Source organism: Platichthys flesus, chromosome 21 (assembly GCF_949316205.1).
Source record: "Platichthys flesus chromosome 21, fPlaFle2.1, whole genome shotgun sequence".
In the NCBI taxonomy this organism is placed as follows: domain Eukaryota; kingdom Metazoa; phylum Chordata; class Actinopteri; order Pleuronectiformes; family Pleuronectidae; genus Platichthys; species Platichthys flesus.
Window position 1 is genome coordinate 12574804 of NC_084965.1, and position 24278 is coordinate 12599081.

At 43.9% G+C, this 24278-nt stretch overlaps 1 protein-coding gene across 2 annotated transcripts in view; it reads right to left on the reverse strand.

Annotated features, from left to right (window-relative positions):
• Positions 1–558: 558 nt before the first annotated feature.
• Positions 559–24278, reverse strand: part of c21h8orf34 (chromosome 21 C8orf34 homolog) — a 53235-nt gene continuing 29515 nt past the window's right edge. Inside the window, exons 8-15 of one of the 2 annotated variants that reach the window (XR_009912020.1) lie at positions 21748–21883; positions 18364–18449; positions 18156–18229; positions 11342–11468; positions 6599–7089; positions 5209–5305; positions 1752–1908; positions 559–1030 (exon numbers count right to left, since the gene is read on the reverse strand). Coding sequence is in view for 1 of the 2 variants with exons in the window: in XM_062380066.1 (XP_062236050.1) it covers positions 1023–1030; positions 1870–1908; positions 5209–5305; positions 6599–7089; positions 11342–11468; positions 18156–18229; positions 18364–18449; positions 21748–21883 (1058 nt within the window). In the remaining variant the exon portion in view is untranslated. The remainder of the gene's footprint in view (positions 1031–1751; positions 1909–5208; positions 5306–6598; positions 7090–11341; positions 11469–18155; positions 18230–18363; positions 18450–21747; positions 21884–24278) is intronic. The other variant, XM_062380066.1, reaches the window with a different exon arrangement.

Sequence of the window (24278 nt, forward strand, 5' to 3'; positions counted from 1 at the left end):
CTCCGAACTCCCCTTACACACGGTGAACATGGAATATAAAGCATGACAGGAAAATATTGTTTATAGCGATATAAAGATTATATAAAAGGCAGCAGTGTGACTTGGATTATGCCGTGTCCTCAAATTCTTCTGCAGGATCTTTGAGAAACCACATCCCGTCCCGATGAGCAATAAATGTGCAGCGATACATGAGGCATTACTCCACACATACCATGTTTTACAGGGTGGGGTTTGAAAGTGATTAGTCCTCTCACACATCCTTTTTTGTTACAGGAATCACCCTCAAAGAAAGGAGACAGAAGATTTGAGTTGTTCGTCGACCACATCCCAGAGACGGACTCGAAGAAGTTGGCGCGGTTGAACGTACCACACAACACAACTCAGTAGGTTTCAAATGGAGGGATCAGACCGTGTCAGGGCCTAACCCATGCCCGGGCATACACACAGGAGCAACGTTGTCTCGGTCAGGACAGGTTCCTACGTCTCCGTCAGATCCACAGTTTGAACTCTGGTCTTAGTGTGTTGCACGTCCAATAACAGAATCTGAGACACAACAGGGACATGTGCACCAAATCATTTTAATGAAGATAACAGCATTCCTTGTGTTCCTTCTACGACTTGCGTATTATTTGGAAATCACTACATCTTTTAACAGTGCGTATCGATAAATGTTTTCCTAACACGGCTGTGCTGCCCTCGCAGTGTGAATATGCACTAGGCCAGGAAAAAGAATCTGTCAACAACAAAATGCATCTGTTTCTACACTCCACACGGAGGTCCAATAGCATGCTATAGAGCAAACAAAAATAAACGTTGTATTTCATACTCTGAAGTCATATTTTCACTTTTTTTTTATCATACAGTTGCAGTACAATGTCTAGGAAATATCTGTGAAAAAAAGTATACAATCTTTTTTCTCATTCGTGTGAATTACAAAAATAATCGTCTCTGTACACATATTCAAAAATGTCCAGTGGTTTGCATAATAGTTTGATTGGATCAATGTCCCTGGTCTTCCGTCACTATAGGCCTGTGAAAAATGAGAGACAAAAACATCAGTCTCCTAGAAACCAGAATCAGACACATTGAACCGCTAATAAGAATAATAACTGGGGCAATTACTGTGAAACAGCCATTGAATATTTAAACATGTCACAGTGCAAACATGAGGTGGAAAATGAGGCCTGCCGCTGCCCAGTCGAGGCTCCAGCGACCGTATTTCATAAGTTCTGGGAGAGCGGTGATTGGTGTGACTCAAGCGGCGCGCTCTGAGTTTTGGTTACCATGGCAGTGCTCTGGCCTCTCCGATAGCCAAGCAGCAGCAGCAGCAGCAGCAGCCTGCTCTCAGATCTGCCTCCAGACTGGCACCCTGACACTGGGAGCTGTGGGCACCTCCGGAGCCACAAGAAGGAGAACCGCAGACAACCTCAAACCAGACAGACTTTCTCCTGCTCCCAAATGTTGACGCTGAGAGTTTGACACTGTCTGCTGCGTCTAAACTCAGAGCCCGAGTGACTTAATGGAACTGGGCACCAGTGTTCATGTCTCCACACATGGCCAAGCTCTACCAATCACGTATCAGAGCCGCTGTGCCCTCCATTTAGTCTGTGACGGTAATTGAATGGACCATAAATGAAGGCGTGGGCCTCCACGGTCAGTCACCCATTGGTGGTTATTTGGGTAACGTGTTGTGGCTACAAATGAGGTCACTGACAGACACTGACACACTCAGTTTGAGGCTGGTTGCTTACAGGGACAGAAGTCAGACTGGAGCCGCTTCTCGGAGGATCACGGGACGCGGCACATCGCGAGGTGAATCTGTCTCTGCGGATTTCAGGCTGTGACGCCTCTAACTGTTCAGAATCTCACCTGAAAACACAGATCTTTTACTGGCATCTCGGGCACCACCTGTAAAAATAAAAGACAGAGTATGTGTCACATAGAGGGGCATGATGAGCTTAGGGAAAAGTTTGAGATACGTGTACTCACTGGCTGACACTGTCATAATACTGTGACTCACTGTATGTTGTGCCTTTAAATATTGAACAACCAGTTCGCTTAGATAAGCACATATAGACTGAAACAGAAAATGGCCTCCCTGCTGTTTTTCGGCTTCAGTTTTTTGTACTGACACCAAATTACTGACCTTTAAAGAAACTGGATAGGAATTTCTTTTAGCTTTGAACACAGCCAGGCTATATCTCCATAGACTGTACATAAAGATTGACTCAATCGCTGGCTCCCCAAAAGTGTAGGCTGGAGAAGCCCAGGATCAAACCGCCGACCTTCTAGTTTTTGAACGACCCGCTTGACCTGGACGCACTTGTGTGCAGCTGTAATGGTTACAATGTCCATCACGTGCAACAACACTGTTTCCGCTGTGTTTCTCAGAGGATGAATAACACAAACTACACTGATCGCTGTTACGTCCACTACGTTGTGTTGACAGGTGTATGACGTGACTTTCTGATCTACTTCCACTCCACGTCAATGCTGTGCTAAGTGGGATGGCCACATGAGGACAAATGGTTTACAAGGGAGAAAAGGAACAGACGTCTTTCATCTCCTTTGTGGTATGTGTGGTTGTCCAATCGTGGAAGTTTATAGAATAACAGGAAATACCTATGGATTTTCCCCCACATTATTTAACTCTCACCACACGCTTGGCGGAGGCTCAGACACATCTGCTGTGATAATGGGAAGAGGGTGTCAGTGCACTAATGAAGTGAGCCCAATAATCATGGACACACACACACACACACACAGCTATGTGGACATGATGAAAGCAGAGCAAACGAGTTTAAGTACAAATATAGCCGCGTGTTTGAAACAAAATGTGAAATGAAGTAAGATCAGACAACAAGTACAACGAGTAACTGGCTACAGCAGTGGAAGATTTCTGTGATTGTTTCCTTCTTCCTCTGTTTGTGGAGGAGATTTGTGGCACAAATTAAGTGTTCAGTTGCCAACGCGCAATTTAGCATATTCAAGTCAAAGGTCAAAGAATTACCCCTGAAAAGACTGAAGAATTAAGGGGACTAAAAAAACCGCTGAAAACAATTTGAATGTCTCCCCAGACTAATACAATCACTCAAACACATGCTCACACATGCAAGCATGCACAAAGACACACAAACCAGATTTCAGTGAACACTCCTGTGGGCCCGCTCTCACGCCAGAAGACGCTTTGTCACGTCTTGCGGCTGATGGGTCTCCTTCTCCCTGTCAGTCTCTCTCTCTCCCTGCGTCTGAGCCACCTCTAACGCAGTATGTGGCTTGTATCCTTTCTCAACATGCCACTACCATTGCCAAGACCCGGAGCCGGCCCCCAGGGGCTATTAGGAAAATTCATCCATTTATTTTGCAAGATACGCATTTGGCAAAACAACGGCACTCTGGAGGACCTAGTCAGGGGGTTGTGTTTCCATGTGACAACCATTTGCATGCTTGATCTTTGTTTGACTGGGATTCTCGTTTCATAACATCAATGAAAACTGTCTTTGTGAGGCCCACGTGCATTTGATTTTCAGATCGAGTAGCCGATGCTTTGTTTACACTAAGCGAACGGAGCCAAGTTAATCAAAGGACTTTTCTCAAATCATTGAATGTCATTTTTGGACGGGGACAAATCAATATGAGAGCTGGCATTAGCAGAGTTGTGACAGGACCTACATGTGGTGATGTTGGTGCGTCCAGCACATTACTCCACTCACGAGATGTCTTTACAGCTACAAGCCACGTTACCATGACATTTGGTTCTGTATTTTGATCAGGTCATAACACACCCATGAGGTATCCCGGAAGATGAACCTTCCCTGTTTGGGACACTCCCTGGGCACCAGTTTGCAGCATGTCAGGTCAGATAATACACTTTGCACACAGGATCTCAGGATCTAATAATATCGCAAAAAATAAATAAAGTTCCTTGTCATCCATTCTTCATCTAAACCGCTAACCCACTGGGGGGTTGCAGGGGAGCTGGAGCCAATCCCAGTTGACATTGGGCGAGAGGGGGGGGACCCATGGAGCTGGAGTCAATGGACACAAAGGACAGAGTACCTGGAACAAACCTATGCAGACACAGAGAACATGCCATCTCCACAGGACCCTCCTTGCTGCGAGGTGACGGTGCTACTCACAACACCACCGTCATGAACGTTGCAGAGCTTATTCATGCTTCCAGGGGGATAGACCCTGTTGAATATAATGCCCCTTTAGTTGTTCAGTCAGTGGAAAGATATGGACAGATACTAGACCTAACTGAAAGCTTCAGGTTTTGTAACATTTTCTGTATGCCGTTTGCTCTGTCCAATATCTCCTTTCAACACACCAGGCCTTAAAACTTCCTGTCCTGCATAAAATATGTAATATTTACAAGAGTGAGTTTGCATTAAGAGCAGCTACAGTGTAAATCCTGACAAAGACCTTCAAGGATCTGAGACGTTTAGCCTTGAGTAAACCAATTAAGAGGGCATATAGTTGACAGTCTGTTAGTAGGCATCAGTGGATTGAGAACTCCTCATAGTTTCATTCTGGCAAACCTCCGACTATCAGACCAAGCTGCTGTATGCGTGCATGTGATTTATGGCCGAGAACATTCAAGGAGGTCTGATCTAATTCAGTCACATTCGAAGCTGGAGTAATGTGGCGTACTGTATCGCAGCCAGACCACTGCTCTGACTGGATTTATGACTTTCTAGCGAGGACCGTTCATGTCTATTGACTGGATCTTGATAGATATACATCTCCAACGTGGTGCCAGGAAGAGAGGTTTTACATGACACCGTTTCACCCCCGAGGGATTCAACCAACTGTGTCAGTCTTTATGTGTCAGCCCTTGTGCTCCATCGCAGTCATTTTACAAGAAATAGTTGCACATAAATCTTCATTTTTTTTTAATAGGTCTTTTGCCACTTTCATGCCTCGGTTATTCACTGTGATAAAGTCACATTACAAATATAAAACAATACTCACTGCTTACTGGGGTTAAGGTAAATACATTACAGGGTGGAATTAGTCAAATTTGAGAACTTTTGATTCAATAGACAGATTTTAATAAACCACAAGCAACTGAACTGAACAACAATTGATCCCTCGCTCTAGTACAAGGAGAAGAAATACAACGAGATGATGAATAATGAATAAAAAAATTTAAAATACAGAAGGAAGGAAGGAAGGAAGGAAGGAGGCGGTAGGTACATCACTCACTCTTATCCTGTTCAGGAGGCTCCAGGATGTCACTGTCTGTGTCACTGGGGATGTGCCAGGGCTGTCTGATGGCCTGTAACTGCTGGTAAAACTCATCCTGAAATGGAAAATAACAAAACGGAGACCATGCAAGAGATTTAGTTATTTTTCCTCTGTGGATTAAATAGACAGAGAGAAATGGAGAAGAAAAATAATCTCATGCAGCAGTTCATTCATCATCGTAGCATCACTAAAACTTAACTTGTACAGAACCATTCTCATATACTGGTTCTACATTTACTCCATACACACTTTTTATTTTCACTTTTAAAAAAACCTTAGTAATCTATTATTTTATTAGTATTCAAAAAGGTTCATGTTCCCTCACTCTCTGACCAGGCCTGGAGACCATGGGACCAGGGGGCCTCAGGTAAATCAGACTGGGTCCCCACCGCTGTTTTGAATGAACTAACTAGGTGTCAACTACTATAAGTGTGAGTATACAGAGGGACTGCCCCCCCCCCCCTCCATTTATAGAGCCTTCAAACAGGTCTTGTATTTTAATAACGCGGCTGTTAAGTAGATCATGAAAGGAATATAAGACAGAAATCCCATTGAAAGTCGCCCTTTTATGCCAGACTCACTTTTCCACAATGAAACGACATCCTACTGTAAAGACCTCCACGACTCTCAGCTAACACACACACACACACACACACACACACACACACACACACACACACACACACACACACACAGTGTGCAGAGCCGGTGTTTGTGAGCGGCTGCACATGTGTGATGTTATGTGCTCTCCATCATAATCTCTCTGTGTGTAAAAAGGCTCTGGTGTTCCGCAGCCAGCTTTACTTGGGCACTGAGCCTGTTTGACACTCAGCGCACAAGTTCACTCACACACTAAAACATTAGAGAGAAGCTGGAGCCATTTTCAAGTCCGTGGCTCAAAGTTTATGACACATTTACTTCTGATTTACACACTGCGAGTGCACGTGATCTGTTTTATTACCAGATAAATCACAGATGGAGAAGCACCTCAAGTGTAATATGTAGAGTTTTACGTCATGGACATGGAAGTTACTGTGTCCATTAAAGGTAGATTTCCATTTTTTTTTTCTAGAAATGCTCTTATTAGATTTCTTGCCAACAGTTACATTTAATTATTAGCACTCTCATGTCTTGCCCATTACATTTAAGCTACAGTTTACCCTGATATTAGCACAAGGACTGGAACAGCTTCTGTGTCAGACTTTAGTGAATTCATGAGGCCAAAGCTTTCACAGTGCGACTTTGCCTCCTCCCCATGGATGTGCCCTGTCATGAATCCTTACATCTGCACAGTGAACTAAAACGTGTGTTTGAGGATTACGGTGCATGACTCAGTTTGGGGTCTCACCTCAGACAGATAAGCCCGCAGGCTGGCACCAAGGCTGTCTGTCGTGCTCAGTCCCGGAGGGGTGAGCAGCGGTCGGGGACGTATGGGTTGACTCGTTGGCGTCACAGGGCGGCTCCGCGACCTCCTGAAGGTCACCTCTTTATGAGATCCGGTGTTAAAGGTGGAGCGTGTCAGTAAACTATTCGGGGTCAGAGGCCTGCTGGGTGTTCTTGGGGTTTGAGTCCTGCTCCCAGGGTTGCTGGGAGATTGAGTCCGACCCATGACCAGGGAGGTGGGCTTGGGGCTGAGCAGAGGGAGACCTACGCCACTGGGCTTGCCCGAGAGGCTGCCGGCGGGAGACTGCGGCCTGGAGAGGAGACTGTGGAGAGGAAGCGTGTCAGGCAGTGTTCTGTGGCGCAGAGGGGCGTGGAGCAGACTACTGTGCAGGTTATTCGAGCTCCAGTTGGTCATCTTCCCCACTTCTGCCAGCTTGGCCAGATCCTTCTCCACCTCTGGAGGAAAAAAGAGGACATGATTCAAGTCAGGAGCCAGATGTCATACTTTCAAATTCAAGACAGTCAACACATGCACTGCTATTTTTCCTGAACTGAAATTGAATATGTATGCAATGATTCATGAAGCGTTTAACACGAATCCCAGATAACTGGCAAATGGACTCCATGACTACTTTTTTTGCTACACATTCAGAAGCTCTGGAGGTAAGTGGAGAGGCGGTGGTCTAGTGGCAGAAACTTGGACTATGGGCAGAGAAGGTCTTGTCTCTGGTTCGACTCCACGGAGAGACAACAAAAGACGAACCTGGATTGATCTGTCCAAAAATCCAAGAGTCTCCCTACCCTGTCTAGTGCCCCTGAGCAAGGCACCTTACTCCCCCAACATCTGCTCCCCGAGTGCCATAAATGGTTGCTCACTGCTCTGTGTGTCCTGCACCAGATGGGTCAAAAGGAGAGGTTAAATTTCCCTACCTGCAAGAGTGTGCCTTTGCATGTCTGTGCATGTGTTTGGGACTAATAAATGCATCTTAATCTTAATCTTAAGTGTGCGTCCTAGAAGACTGATGATTCACAAACTTTACTGAGCATTAAAGTGGGCGAGACCGCCCCGGTTTAATCCCTCTTCTGGGCAATGATGACAATATTTATAGACCCTGTGAATTGCGGTGGATCCGGCTTCCTGTGTCAGAAAAGGTTCCAAGTTGATATACAGTAAGCACGGCCTGGTAATAGTTTTGTTCCCTGTTCCTGACAAAAACACATTTGTTTGCCTCGCTGGTAGTCTCGAAAACATTTCTGTTTGCAGAAGAAGTGACGCTGCCAACTCCCGCGATCAACATCTGGGTAATTTTTTCCATGTTTTCTGCTTTCGTTACAGCTCTTGGCACTCGAGATTCAACACACCAGTCTGGGAGTTATCATTCGAGGGGGATAATTTTGGGAGTGAGTCATCAACAGCAAGTATTTCTGGAATACTGTATTTATGCGACGTTAAATAAACAACAAAAGGGAGCGTGACAAGTGTTTCACAAACCCTGACTTCCCCTTGTTTTTGTGCGAGCGGTGCTTACCTGCGATACAAACAACATTTTTCCGGGTAAAAATGAAACACAGGCTCCAGTTCACCGACAAGGATCCTCTGAGTATTCAAACTGTACTGCTCTAAATGCAGCTTTGGGACATTACTGGTTTGAAATCTATCCCAGACTATTTTGTATGGCATCCTTCGGGGATCCAATACATTTAATTCTCTGACATGCATAATTCGATTGCCGTTTCTGTGCTCAATCAGCTCTCGTTGCAGGCAGGGTGACCTTTACAGGGAGATACACTGCAGAGCACATCCAGCACACTGCAGAGCCTATGTTCAATAACCTGCATGCGTCTGTGTTGCTTTAAACCTTGTACATTGTAGACATGTTACTTCTCTGGTTAATAACAGAGGTTTAGGTCACACGTTGGCCTTGCTCAGTAAATTAACTCCCTGTGGTGTACGGGGCATGTCATGACATCAGCGCACAGAGGTGACAGGACTGCAGAAGACATTCTGGTAGAACCCATAAACCCACTTTGTTATTAGGTTGATAAAAAGCTAGATCAAGACCATAAGGCCTTCCACACAAGAGCTAAGTACTTCAATGATTTCCCCGTTTAAGCCCTTAACTGCACACACCGTCCCCACTGTGACTGGTGTTATTATTATATTGTAAACAGGACATGTTCATTAGTAATCTGCCCCCATAAAGCTGACATTTTAATCTCAAGTTATTTACCAGTAGAATGATAAACACTACATGTCAGCGTTGTGAGAATCTGTCGGCCTTCCATAAATGGTTGCTCAGGGTTTTTATTATAAACCGAGTGCTTTCCCTCGACTTCCTGTCTGTGACCGATCAGGAGCAGCCTTATTTTGAAATTCGGTGCAGTTGACTGTGTTTGATACAGAAATATTACGAGTCGTCTCGCAGACGCTGATGGATAACGACAGCTCCTACACATCAAAGGGGGACCATCCAAATCCATATGGTAGACATCTTTTTGATAAGTTTTGATCCAGTCATTCAGTAATAGGAAGAGGGAAGAAAAAGAGAAGCGGGGAGACAATGAGACAGAGAGAAGGAGACAAGAAGAAATGGAAACAGATCTAATCTATTAAACTCTTTGATCAAACTGCAGTTGCACATGGTAAGAGCGTAGAGGGCCCCAGCACGCTATACAACCATTAAGATCCTGGGTTAACTTTACTAGTTTCCTTCACTGAAAATATACAAATGCCATATCATTTCTCTGGGTTTTTATTTTCAGGCTTACGATGTTTCAATACACGGCATGCCTGAATACATTATAAAGCAGCCATTGTCTTTGGATTAGTACAAAAATGGGCAGAAGTGCTCATTTTTAATATGGTGTAACTAAGACTGGGGACTGAACTAAATACTTCTTGAGTCGGGGCCAGAAATATATCTGTAGCTTTGAAACATGCCAAAAATCAAAAGCTGGCAATGAACGCTTGTTCTCTTTATTCAACACTGATGCATCGAGCACTATGACAGGTTCCCTGTATTTGGCATTTCTTCATATTAAAAAAGCATTGTATTGTGTGAGCATACATTTAAAAGATAAACCCACCCTTTAGTAAAACTTGAATTCAAACTTGAATTAAACTGCACTTAGATAGTACAATATGTAACTGTGGCCAGAAGAATACTTTCAATCCGAACAATCACAAAAGGTTGATGACGTTGTGAAACCGCGTGGGATCATGGGAGTTATCGTATCCTGCACCATTGCCGATGAAGATCAATCTCAGGCAGAAACCATGTGCTATTTATCACATTTTATTTACTTCATGCAGCGAGCAGCGATTAATCATCGTGACCGATTACGAGTGACATAAAAACAATGGCAGGAGGCTAGCTGTGTACATTTCCTTCCTTATACTTCAATTGAGAAATTGAGAAATTACAGCAGAGGCGGGCAAAGCCGCGGGTGAAGTGGATATGACGCAATTAACTAAATGAATTAAATAACTTGACAAAATTGGGGGTTGAAGATTGTAAGAAACATTTTGTTAATGTCAGAACACGTTTTTAGACGTTTTAATTAAGAATTGTTCCATATTGTATCTTTCTTACTCTTCAATAACAAATAAACTTAACAGTACTATGTATATTTATATTATTTTCAAAATCTAATTAGACCCATTTGCATCACTAAAGGGAGATTAAGCAGGACTGCACAAGCACATCATTGGGCTCGTGATGCAAGATGAAAAGTGAGGCTCTGGCTCCAAACCTGGAAAGTTTGAGCAGCTAATAAAAGGCTTGAAAGAGTTGAATTAGCTTGTTGCCCGGTGGGAGCAGGCAGCCTTAATATTCAGTAACTCAGTGTAAAGCAATCAGTGCCATTTGAGGGCCTCTGGGGGGGATTGTTAGGTTGTTATTAACATAAATAGTTTTAGTGCCTCCTAAGCACCAGTTTATTCAGTCCTGATGAGCTGAGAAGTTCACTGCAGCTGGGACCACCGTCGGGCGACAGTGTTCGGTTCACCGAGCCGGACGAATATGCTTCAAATAAGTCTGGTATATGAAGACACATACGAGCTCTTTAACACACAGTGACGCTGTCAAACAGAGTGGGAGGACACGCATTAACAAACAATCGGATGACATATGATGGTGAATGGCGGCATTCCCTCTGGCCTCTGCTCCAGTTCTTTCATCTGATTTCACAAGCAAATATATATTTGATCAGTCCGACAACAAAAAGCAGCCTGCGAGTCGCCCTGACGTCCCATGTGTCAAAGATGAGACTCGAACGTGCTAAACAAATTCCAATGTGTCAGTTGAAATCAGTCTCCGGCCTCGATCACATCCAAATGACTCGGCAGCGCATGACGTGAACATGACAAAGCTGGAAATGAAGTTATTTCAATCAGTTTTCAAATTGCCCTCTGACACATGTAGCGGGGAAATCGCTTTTTAATTAAACTGAATTCTCCCCCTCCTCCTCCTCATAAGAACTCTCTAAACCCCTTTCTATTACATAAGTCTGAAGTTCAAAGTGTGTGTGTGCGTCTGTGTGTGTGCATTCCAAAGTGTTTGACTTGACTTACCCTTATAACTCATCATTAAAGCCACCAATACATACACAAACTCACACAGACTCTGAAGGCAGACCACACATGTACATGCATTCCACACAGACACACACACAGATTAAACACACACATGTACACATAGCTGCGTACCGGCGAGCTGTTTGCCCATGTTCTCCAGCTCCTTAGAGAAGAGGGAGTCTCCAAGTAGCGGGCCCGTCTGCCCGACAGAGGTCCCACCTCTCACAGCCTTCTGATCAGCCTCCCAGACAGCCTGACGCTATAGCAAAGGCACAAAGAAGAGAGAGAGAAAGTCACATTAGAGGAGAGACCCTTCAATTAACTCTTAATACACTTTTTTAGCCATTGCTGGAAATCCGAGCCATATCTCCTGGAAAAAAAGAGGCAATTAGGATTTTTATGGGCTTAAGAAAAACACTAGAAACCACAACAAGTGTAGATGAAAGCTCGGAGGGTGCAGTGCGCTCTGTTTGGTGAATGTGGGTCGTGGGACTTTCAGTAGTGGTTCAGGAGACTTTTACATCACTTTAGGTTTATCTAAAGAAGCTTGTGTGAACGCTGGTCTGTTGGAAAAGAGCCTGGCAGCAGCAGTTAAGGCATCTAGTAGTTACAATACGTTTTGGTTTGCTTCCAAAGTGCAGAGAATCAATTTGACTGTCTGTGTGTGGAACGCATTTCTGGATTTCATCTCATCCGCTTCACACTTGGCATGTGTATTGTTAAAGGCCAAAGAAAGTACAGCTTCGAATTTGGTGGAATTTGGACATTGGACATGTTCAGTATCAATACAAAATTGAATTAACAGGCAACCTGTTGCAGAGGTGGATTAGGACTCATCAGAGTAAGAGACATTTTCAATCATGACAACAGTGCATTTACAGATCCTCCAGTTCTTGGTTCTGTGTCGCGAGTCGAGCTTCACTGAACTTTGACTCACCAGGTGAACATTGTGCAGCACCAACAATTTCTGAAAGACAGCAGCAACCAGCATCACCACCGGACAAACAGCCCTTTCTGAACAGGCAGGATGAGAATGAGCACTGCACCAGTTAAAGAAAACTCTAAAAAGGGCAGATAGGATCATTATCAGTGGCTGCTCTGGCCTCTTTCGCTCCTAGCTCTTCCTGACCATGTGTATGATTTGGAAGAGGACCCGTTAGCCCAGGGTTTGCCAAGTCCTGAATTGGCAGCACATTTAATCCTCCTGTTTTTTCCCGTGATGGGACACAAGTGGGCAGATGATCTGTTAAGCCAATGGGTCGAGAGCACATGGGCTCCAGGCACAGGTGAGAAATAAAATCTGTCAGCAGCAACTTCAGCTCGCACGAGTCCGGTTTGCACCAGATAAGTTACGATACTTCTGACGCCAGCACTTACATCATTTGATGTGCTAAGCGATTAATGAGCGAGCGGACTTGACAGAGTGCTGACACAGGGGAAGGCTGTGGGAGACCGGTGATATACATACACTGCAGTCTTCCAAAAAATATTTAAAGACAAACCTGGGATAGAACAGGCAGCTCAGTTTATGATTTTCGAGATTGGACATGGACTTCGGAAATCTTTCCAAAGAGGAGGTGGAAAAAACGGGTGAAGCAACGATCCTCCGATAAACGGCAGAAGTTGATTCCCAGGGTCCACTGCACTGAACTCTGTGTGTCAGATACATGAGGCGTTCTGTGGCGGCAGAACCACACCACCGCAAGCCAGTCCTTAATTACAGCCCTCATAAAGCAGCATGGCGGGTTGAACATTACAACTAAAGCCCCTCCCCAACTTTATTTCTCTGTCTTTGGTGGTATCCCCAAATCCAGAAGCATGACTTCATCTTGTCCTCCTCCAGCTCTGGGTCTTTTCAGCGCTGGCAAACCAGGGCACCAACAGATTCAAATTTCCCGAAATGCATGGGAATAAACTTAATTATACTATAAAATAGTAATATAGGTTTATAGTGCAAGTTAACATAGATAAAGTTATGCCTCATCATTCATTTTATTGGGAAATCCATGTTTAGTTTTAATTCTGTTTATGGTCCATTTTAATGTGACGCCTTAAAAAAAAACACTTCTTAAAACCAGTTAGTGTATTGCTGATGCAAGTCAATCATAGAAGGCTACATCGTGATCTCTGTCCAACTAAATAAGAATACAGTCTATTAAGTCATATCTTAGTGTCTCTTAAGTCTTTCACACACACACTATCATGTCAATGTCCACACGCACCATAATTCCAATGTAGTATAGCCATAAACTATCAAATAGATATAACTAAATATAAATATTTATTATCATCAGCGTATCAATAAGGTCATCTCAAGTCCAGATGACGATATATTGCTGTGTCCTTATTTTTTAAAACCCCTATGGTGGATGTGGAGTTACCCTTATCAGCAGCATCCACAGTGTAGTATTTGCATTGCCTCTGCCCTCAGGCTCCTCTGTCCACTAAAGGAAAAGACTCCTCTGAAATCAAGACCATATATCCTGGAGGCCGCAGGTGGTACTGTACAGTCCTCGAAGCTGGGTCAACAAACAGGATGCACCGGGTCTGCTTACAATTCACTTTCCCAGATAACATCGATAAATAAACATCGACATTACGATCAAAATGTGACTTGTTCAGTGAGAAGTCTGGTGTTTGGTGAAGTCACCTGCACGATGTCAACATGTGCAACCTACCGTGGTGGTATAATCATAGGCTCTGTGCGGTAGACGGGGGCAGGACAAAAAGTGAAAATGGACTTGATTAGACCCTGACGAGATACAATGACGTGATGAAAAGTGACTTCCCTTCACCACAATTCGAAGCAGCTATCTGAAACAACACATGACACGAGCACTAAACCCTTATTTCAATGGTTGCATGCCGTAATCTGCACAGACAAAGAGATGAGAGTGATCGCCTGTTACTCTCCAAAATAAAAAGAGAGCCGGTGATTTTGCAATGACTTATGAATGCATAAATGTCAGCGGGCGGAAAGCCCGAGTTGTATTATCTTCCTCCCAGATATAAGCTAGAAGAGCTAACAGAGAGAGAGGGGAAAAACCCTCTGGTGATGCTTCTGCCCGACTAACAAACATGGATCTTGTTTCGAGCAAAATTGATTCCATGTTGAGAGCAACCGGGACCGAGAGAGCGAGGATGGAAGTCTAGAGTTAAATATTTTATAGCCTGCATGTGTGCAGCTATACGTGTGTGGTCACCAGTAATAATCACCACAATCTGGGGTTGGGTCCAACGTGGCCCTCCACACAACACGAACTGTTGAGGATGTGTGCATGCAGTCCCAGACCTCAAACATGGACGGCCTGGGTTGGGGGTGGGGGTTACTGGCTTAGCAATTGTGCGATTGATGGACTCTCTCTTGTTGTGGTCAGGCCAGGATAGCAAAGGGACTATTACATAAACACACAAAAACACACACACACACACACACACACACGAGGAAGCCTCTCATTTCTCAATATTTGGGCTTTAAACAGAGCAATTTGACAGTAATGGGGACACTTGTTCCTGTGCATGATATATGCTCTAAAAAACAAATGCTTCAACCTTTGCTTGAGCTTCACCGTGAACCTTTTCCAGTCTCTGAAGGATCGAGGTTGCACCAACGATCATATCATTAACTTCAGGTTTACGCGACGCATGCAGCCTATTGCATCCTCAAGCAAAGAGGGGGACTGTGACAGAATTACACTAACAAGTGTTACTGTATTTTATAGAAATCTGCAGGGCTGCAGCTTTACCTTAGGAGACTCAAATGACATAGTTTAGTTTACACTCCCAGATTTACAATGTCCAAAATGTGAACCTCACAAGCAAAGAACCAGAAAAGCACAATCGGTTTCTAATCAGGTGGAGGACGAGTCCATAACCGAGTGAAAAGACAGACGATCCTGGCAGAAGGGATCTCTCTTGCATAAGGATTTGATGTGCACATGTGTGATGTAGAACATTGAGTATATTAAAAAAGGGGCTTCTTTTTTTATAATGACCAAACAATAAAGTCTCTGATGCTACAGATTACCCCAAAACATGTGAAGAAATCTTCTCTCTTCGTAGCACATGAGCATGGGACACCATTAAAAGTTTAATTTCTTGTTTGAAACATGTTCACAAGGGAGACACTGATTAGGTATTTGCCCGAATGGTTTACAAAGAGAAGAGTGAAGGCTAAAAACATCTTAGACATTTCAAAATCTAAAATTAAAATCCTCAGATAGATTTATGCACTAAACTCAACTGTAAGAGTATTTTCTGAATAACCCAGATCCTTCCGCTTGCAATGGTGACGAGGGGACTTGAGGGGTAACACTCAACTTTTAATGAGTTCCTGTTGTTTTGGCTGAATGCCGAAACACCTAGTGGATTTTATGATCTATATACGGAGCTCACCAGCCCATGGATCCAAACACTGAGTCGGCCAAACCACAGGCGAAAGCAGACAGGATATTGACAATAACACAGTTAGTGTTTATTCAGGCATTTTAAAGATAGGTTGTATCACATATAGCCTCGGCTCAATCAGAAGGAAAACAAAGAAAGTTGTTCAGCAGTTGGCCCCAAAAGAAAGCAGAAGGGAAGAACTAAGAAAATGGCAAATGAAAGGAAGTCATATTATTCAATTAGAGTCAAATAGCAGCTAGAATGTAAAATTAAGGCTCTAAGACTCTTTATCAACGATCATGCTTTATGATTGGTTGATGTTAGCTTCGGATCAAACAACATTTACCAACCCCCTTTCAAATGTGTCCTTTGGGATAATATTAAATGTGTATTTTCATTGTTTATTGACAGTGATTAAGGTCATAGCACACAGAGGGTTACTTAAACTAATCTATAAACCCTCAACAACCTATAAGCTTTGCAGAGAGAACCGCACTGTAGCCACCTATACTTTAAATAACAGAGATTTGTTGGAGGATAACCATGCATGCATGACTCTGGAGGTGTGGGGAGCAACATGATGCCAAATATAAAAAGCCCTACAGTGTATCGGTTCATACTCTGCCAAATTGCCCCAGGAAACAAAAATAAACCACCACAATGGCTCTGTCTTGTATCATACACATTGCATCGCGCTAATTATCGTACATGTATTTCCACCATGCAAAAAAAGTTTACCGGGGCAGAGTTTATGATGGCAGCACCCATAAAGGCTAAATTTGATCACTTAACACTTACAAAGAAAAGTGTCGGAGAATTTCTGAGTGAATTTGCTTGGTGATTGCTTTAGGAAAGTATTTGTCTTTATGAGGCAATTATCACCTGAAGGAGCTGCCAGAGGCAGGGGGCCTGCCGGACTAATCATGATAACCATTAACAGTGTTTACTTTCCAACAACACCAACTTTTACAGCCCAAACCTGGGCCATACTTCATGTACGGACAGCCGCACGTGATGAAATGGGATAATAATGAAATACCACTTCAAACTTTTTAACCTAGAAATAGCTGCATATATACTTCTCAAACCAGTGAGGGACTAATTGGAAAGTTGTCCAGCAGTGCAAGGACAACTTTCTCATTTTAAATACAGGTTATCTGTACACAAATAGCAGCCAAAGTTATATTTAGTTGACTTAAAGAAAAGGAAACAATCTGCTACAGATTTATTTCGGACTGTACGACTTCAAGCATTGGGTTTTTTCCTTGTGACCCACAAGCCCCTGAAGGACCTATTAAACTAACAAGCTATTACAAATTGCAGTTTCTCTTCAAAGAGCGCCCAGCCTAAGCAAGTGAAGACAAAACAAGCAGATTGGCTACAGTAAGGTGACAGGAGACGTTTGCACTTGGGGTTTTCATATGGGACGTATTAGTACTTTGTTCTTAAGTGTGCCAGCCAGGGCTTAACCTATGGAGACGGAGTGTCAGGGCAGAGATGAAGTGGTTAGTACCCTGGTATAAACAGCTTAACTAGAGGCTCCACATGGATGTGAAGGGTTAGCTGTAAACAGATAGAAGTGTTAAAAGCTAAATTAGTTTGCTGCATTTTCTCAGAAAGACAAATTGGAATTAATATCATTCAATCTATGCAAGGGCTTTTCACATGAAACATTTTTATAGGCATTTATCAAAAAGCCTGTTCAAACAAATGGGAAAGTTAGAACAAAATATGTAATTTGAAGTTAAGAGGTGCACGGTCTTGAATGCGTTTGGTCTCCGTCAGACTTTCATCGACAGGCTTTGATTCCGTCAGTGTGTGAACGTCTGCTCCCAGTTAGTCTGGAGTCTTGCTGCATCTGCTCCACACACGGAGCAGTGCCGCGGCTCCAAACCCCTTTCTTTCTTTCTTTCTTTTTAAAATGCTGTTAAAAAAAAAAAGCCCCGTCTAACACTTAGATTGGGCAATTATAAAAAAAATGAGGAAAAAAGTATTGGCCTTTTTTTTTTGGTGGGGGATAATTATACAAAGGTACAGGCGTCTTAGCTGACCGCTTTATTAACAGCATGTGAGTGTTTGTCTGTGTCTGAGTCTGGTGTGTGCCACGTTAAGGTCCCTGTGGATTTCTTCCCTCCAGCATGTGAGGTTATCACGCAGGCAACACAACCGTGCGTTCTCCTATAACCCACAAATATTTAGCCCTATTGTGCAAAACTTCTAAATCAGCCTCGATTGTCACTGTGTCACGAGATATTCTTTTCATTTCTTCCTTTCAGGCTCCACACGAGTGCCCTTAGAGGCACGCAAATTGATATAGGGAGATTTCTGATTGGGGTATCAACTGTTCAGCGCTGCCGAGTGTTGTCTAAGCTGAAATGCCCGAAAGCTGAAATGGCCACGTAAAGACGGATCAGTTTTTGTCCCATTAACGAGACGCTTGAGGTGGTTTCTTTCCGCTGCCTCTCAGACAATAGAGGCTGCGGAGGAGAGGGTGACGTGGTAAGTGATGGCTGTATAGCGATCTTAATTGTTTGGTGATGGATGTAGGGAGGACACTTACAGAGCCTGACACTTGAGACGCGGCCTCGCATTCCTGCAACCGTCCCGCCGCCGTGTCCAGACCGGGCAATGGAGCTGCTCCAGAAAAGGCACATAGACAAGCAAAAAAGGACAAAACAGAAGCTTGAGATCACAGAAATGTAAAAATAAATAGGTAAAGAATAAAAAAACAAAACACTAATTTGAATTTGAACTGTTACGCAACTTACAGGAGATGTCAGGTACAGCTTGTTCAGATACGCGAGTCCTGTGCTCCTCTTCAGATCGGCTGTCCGATAGACTGTCCCCCTGGAGCCTAGAAACAACACGTAACACAAACTGTATACACAAGTGTGCACAGGAGCAACATTCAAATCGGCTCTCAAATCTGCATTTTAGCCACAACACTGCAACGCATGTTTGGAAACTGAACGTCTGATTACAAAAAGACAAGCACAGCATTATCGGCCTGAGGTGATGAGACAAAGAGGAAGTGTTTAGGGAGTTAATCTCTTCTTTTGCAAGATCTGGGACCGCACCAAGAAAGACGGAACATGGGGGTCTGTTTTTTTTTCATCGCTGCGTCTGCACTTTCCTTGAAAACCATGTTAATGCACTTACAGACATAAAACTCTGCCCGGCTCACTTCTGTCAGACGCAGCTTCTCTCTTATTGCTGAAAAAGCAAAAAACTGAACAAAAAATTGGCCCAAACATTCTCTTTAAATCATCCAGTTACTGTTCTTTATCATAATGTGTTCCAAGCGTTTTTATTTTTTTTTTTAATATATCTGTTTGGACTGAAATGGAAGCTGGTCTGAGAGATTTGGCCGCCTCCTCAAGGTACTAAAAGATTTGGGTTTCCCGTAGACAGGGAAAAGAATACAGTGGATGAAAGACAAACAGTGAGTGAAATGCAATTTCATCGGGAGGATAAAGAAACGCTGCACCCTTCAGACAAAGTATTTCACACTCTTTTATCAACACGATGGAATTAAACCAGCGTTTATTTTTCTAAAGCATATTTTAACGACTTTAAATCAAACCACATATTAACTGTAATTACACGGTCTTTTGAGTTCCAAATTCTTTCGCTGCATGTTATTTCCATGTCTTCAGCACAGCCATTAGGTGAAGACAAAGGACGGCAATCCACGTGCTTTCATGGCTATGGCTACATTCCGTAACAGCCGCAGGGCATCTTGGGTTCTAACTCCATGAAGACGGGAAAAGCGGAAGAGTTTTTTAAAGTGTATTCTATTTCTTTTCTTCTTTACACATCCCCTTTCCGAGTCTTTCCTGCTCTTTAATCGTCTTTATACGACCATTAACCGCTACCCAAGATGACTATCAAGGCCTTACCATCCGCTGAACACAACCTGGTCATAGCTCATGTCCTGACTGCCATCTCCGCAGCGCATTCCTGATATGAAAGCAATTAATTTAATGAGAACTCCAAGCCCCGAAAGAGGTTTGTGGAGATCTATCCGTTTCCTCGAGGCTGCTCCTCCGACTGCGGACCATGCCCGAGATCTGGGATGTGTTTGCTCACGGGAGGGTTTTGTGGCCGAGGCACGTTGCCATTAAAATAACCGATCGAGTGCATGAAGGAAGTGGATGAAATGCCCGTGTGACCACAGCTGTAACCCCAGAGACAGAGACATGGCCACAACAGACAGGCCACATGGCACTTTACACTTCCACCAACCGGTTGAGAGCCAGAGGAAGCAGCATGTTTCCTGACCTGCCACTGCTAGTTAGGAGCCACACAGGCAGACTGGACTGTCGGGCGTGTGGACAGTGTCCTGACAGAAGGGAAGCAAAAGGGCCAACGGCTGAGAAAGGCGACTAAGAAGGATGGGATGAGTTGGAAAATAGGCTTAGCCAGTTAGAAAAGAAAAACGTTGTAAAACCACTTACAGACATATATGACAAATGAAATATATCTCTGGAAAAAGAAATGATACACAGAACAAGGGATCACACCGGAGCAGCTGATGGTGGGGTGGGTATGTGAGGAATTCTTGTCCAAGCAGCCCACTACTATCTTGGTGAGTTATGAAACGGGGGAAAAAAACCCAAAGCCCTTCACTTTTTAAACCAAACTAACTTTAAAGATTAGTTTTATCTCAAGTGTAAGGTCACATCTCCAGAGTAGCATTGTTCACATGCGTGAAGCACAAGGGGCATTTACTGATACACACGTTTGTCCTCTGAGGAGTAGGTTTGAAGGTTGGTTCCATATTGAGTTATGTTTGAAAGGTGTTTCTGGGAAATCAAGACAGTGTTAATGTACATAAAGCCTCTGTTAGGGCTTCTCCCTGACCTCTGATCCACACTGTCTTCCTTCCACAACACTGTGTGCATGCTGAGAGAACATGCATGTGTGTGTGTGTGTGTGTGTGTTAAGAATTCCTGCCCTGATGTCAAAATTATTCATCTCCACAAAAACATTCCATTTTCCAGCTTACTGATCGATTTATGACCCTTACACCAAAATATGAATATGAAAGACCAAGAAATCCCTTTGCCAGAAAAGCTAGGGATGGATTTGGTGGTCAAGTTAAAGAGGACGAAGCAAGAATTTGGCTTGAACCAGAAGGAGCGAGGAAGAGCCGAGAAGGAGAACAGATGTCTGACATTTTAGTCTGGAAAAAAAACAAAATAAGCACCCGGCACAAGAGCCAAGAAGAACTCCAGATACAGATGCTGCTCTGCTTCGCCACAGATCCAACCAAAAAACTCAGTGATAACCCAGAAGTATAAACTATTTGCTTCAAAACATACAGTCGCTAAACTGCGGGCATGAAAATTCCGCGATAGGATTCATCCTCCTGCAGGATCTCCGACAACATCCCACAGCCCGTGCATGGAAACGAAAACTGATAAGCAGTGTGAATGAAAGGAGAGAAGGAAACAAACAAATTCCAAAAGCCCAAACAGAGGAGGCTGTGCAGGCAGATCTGTGCCTGGCGTCTCAAACCAAGATACCCCCGTTTATCTGTGACTGGCATCAGGGAAGACTCCTGCCCACACCTGCCTGTGTGGTATCACACCCAGCACAGCGAGAGGAGAGCGCTACACTGATGCCGTGGCCGGAGGAGCAGGACAGGAAATGTGTCGGTAGAGAAGAGCAGTGATAGAGAGAGAAAGGGTGACAATGGAGATGATTATATCCACGCTAGAGCGGATTTGTGAAAACAAGCAACACCAGATAGTCTTCAGATATGATATTATTCTCTGTTTTGGATGTCGAGGCATCTCGGATACAAACGCAGAGAGAGGGAGGGGTGGAGTGAAGGGTGAGGGAGGGGTCATGACCCTGGGTAAGAATGAGGTTGGATGTAAGAAGGAAAGCACCTCTTTGTTACCGTTCTAAAAACAGTCCCAGACGGACATGACAGTAGTATCAAACTCTTAAAAGGTTTTTAATTAATTAATTAATTCAGGGATCAATATAGCATGTATCTTTCTCTCTCTAAATTATTAGCTTGAAAGATATAACTCTTCCTAAATCCTTCTACTCTACTCTAAAAAAATTTGTGAGCTTTTATTTATTTGTTTGTTTGAATAAAAACCAGCATTCACTCGCCAAGAGAAGTTGAAAACATTTACCTGGCACACCTAGAGCAAATGTTGAGTGTGACTTTGGCCTGCGGCTCGGCCTGATAGGAGCTGCGTCCCTGGCTGAATTTACTGCCGGATGGAGCCAAGCCCGTCACGCCCTCCATCCTCAGGTCATCCAGGTCCTCTGAGGGCGGAGCGAGCCAAAGAGACGCAAGGAGGGGAAAAGAGGAAACCAAAGGGGAACAGGAAGAGAAACAAGACGGAGAAAGGACAAGTCATTAATCATACTTTGGTCTCTCCCTCATGTCAATATGATGCCCAGTGATGACAGTGTGCTCAGAGCCAAAAGGAGCAAACAAGCACGTCTCGGTAAATAAACACTCTGAGCTCAACGACGCTGCCGCGATCCCTCACACGCATGCATCCATCCATCAAAACACAGATTTGGTCTAAAAAACTCTTTGTTTGCAGGGAGGGATTAGGACAAGTCGATGACAGCGGCGCATCGTGACAGCACAGAAACAGGAAGGGCACGTTAGCAGGCTGAGGGTGACGGAGACGGAGAACAGTGAAGTCGACGAGCAGAACGAGCAGCGAGAGAGGGAGAGACGGAGAACTGGAAAGCTGGGCTCCTTCTGATCTCCCCCTGTGTCCTCGAGAGCACACACACAGTGAGAGGCTTCCCACAGACTCTGAAGAAGTCCATATGTATCAGACACGCCGATATTGTTCATCCTAACCGTCTAACAGAGATCTGATCACCTGCTTTCACACACGAAAGCACAGTCAACAGGTGCACAGGTCATTTATCACCTTTTTCCCCATGCACAAGGTAAATTAACTGTATTTTAATATGCATTTATTGAATAATTGCTGTGAAGGAAAGACAGGAAATGGGGAGAGGGTAGGGGAACGACACAATAATTATCCAGCCGGCCGGCCGGGTCTCAAACCGAGGACCTGTTGCTAACAATATGCACAAAAGCATAAATATATATATATATGCAAATAATTAGAAAGGTATTCTGAGACTATAGATCTCTGCTCAGTCTGAACACAGATCACCTCAAAATATATTTTCAGATAACGATCCAGATTCACAAAAACTGGATCGCTAACCCTAACCCTAACCCGGATCCGAATTTCGACAGTTCGTAGGCTTTACAACACTACAGATTAGTTTTCCATGAAGAAATGATCTGCTTCATTTCTTGACAAATTCATGAATATGTCCAAAAACCGGCCCTAACCACGTTAAAGCGTGGATCCACCCCTTTAATTGAATCAGCTCAAAACGTTACAGCTTTCCTCCCTGGCTCATGCTTCACCCTTCCACCAAGTTTCAAGACAATCGGTCAAGTCGTTTTTGTGTAATCCTGCTGACAGGCAGACAATAAAAACAGGCGGAGGTAAGAAGATTTATGAATGAGGAGCCGTGAATCAGAAGGTTACGAAGTCAGTGTTCTCCGCAGCAAAACAACAGTTGGTTAAATATTCCAGACGATCAAAGAGTGGAGTCTGAACCAGCCAGACCATTTTGGTTTTGAATCCTCAGGAGATAGAACACAGTGCACCGAGTTCTTTGTATCGAGAATGACACGATGAGTCGTCCCTGGTTAAGTCAAGCTTTTTCAACACATATTTAATCACACGGAACATTTTGACTGGTCACCATAACAATATGTTCTCCCCCCCCCCCCCCCCACCCCCACCCCCGCTCTTCCCACCAGACCAGAAGAGTCCCGGAGCTTTGCCAGTGAGGTGGGTCGCCTGCAGGACATGCAGTATACTCGGGCCTCTTGCGATCATTGTTTCTGCTCCTGCACATCCAGTACGTGCCCGGTTTCTATGCATGTGCGCACGTGGTTATCTGAAACCAACAGTGATACTTTTCACTTTAGGATCACGTTACCTGAGCCCAGGTTTGGGGGGACAAAACAAAAAAAGGGGGCCTCCCACCTTGAAAGACGAGAAGGCATGACTAATCACCTGGATTGTATTGGATGACACTTGCTCATGAGAACTCTCTCCCTTGCATCCATCAGCGTGGCGCAGGGCCAGAAGAATCGCTCCTGTCTCCCTTGGGTGTCAGGAAATCGTTTTGACAAGACGGCTAAATGCGGCGCTCCAATCTGGTCCATTAATCTGGGACTCCATCCCACACAGAGTCTTGATCCTTACTGTCGTTTTTTTATTCCAGTAACCACAGAGCACAAGTAAATATAAGAAGAACGGATTCATAGTTGTCTGTTTTCTTAAATGCGTTCAGGTTAGTTATTTGATAAATTGATGCATAGTAATAACTTTGTTCAAGAAGGTCGAATTTTGAATTTCTGACCGAGCACCTTACGAAACTACTGACATTCCCATCAGCCTCAGCTTTACTTTCATTAGGGGATATTAAGCAAATGTTAGCTTGATATATGCTAAATTCATAGCCTGTATATAAAGATGAAGTACGCAACAGCCCCCCATACCAAAAAGCATCTTGCTCACCCCCTGGTGGCTAGCTGCAGTATAAATCATAAATCACAACTCCTCTTTAAACTAAAAAGTAAAAGAAGTATTTTCATGTTTTA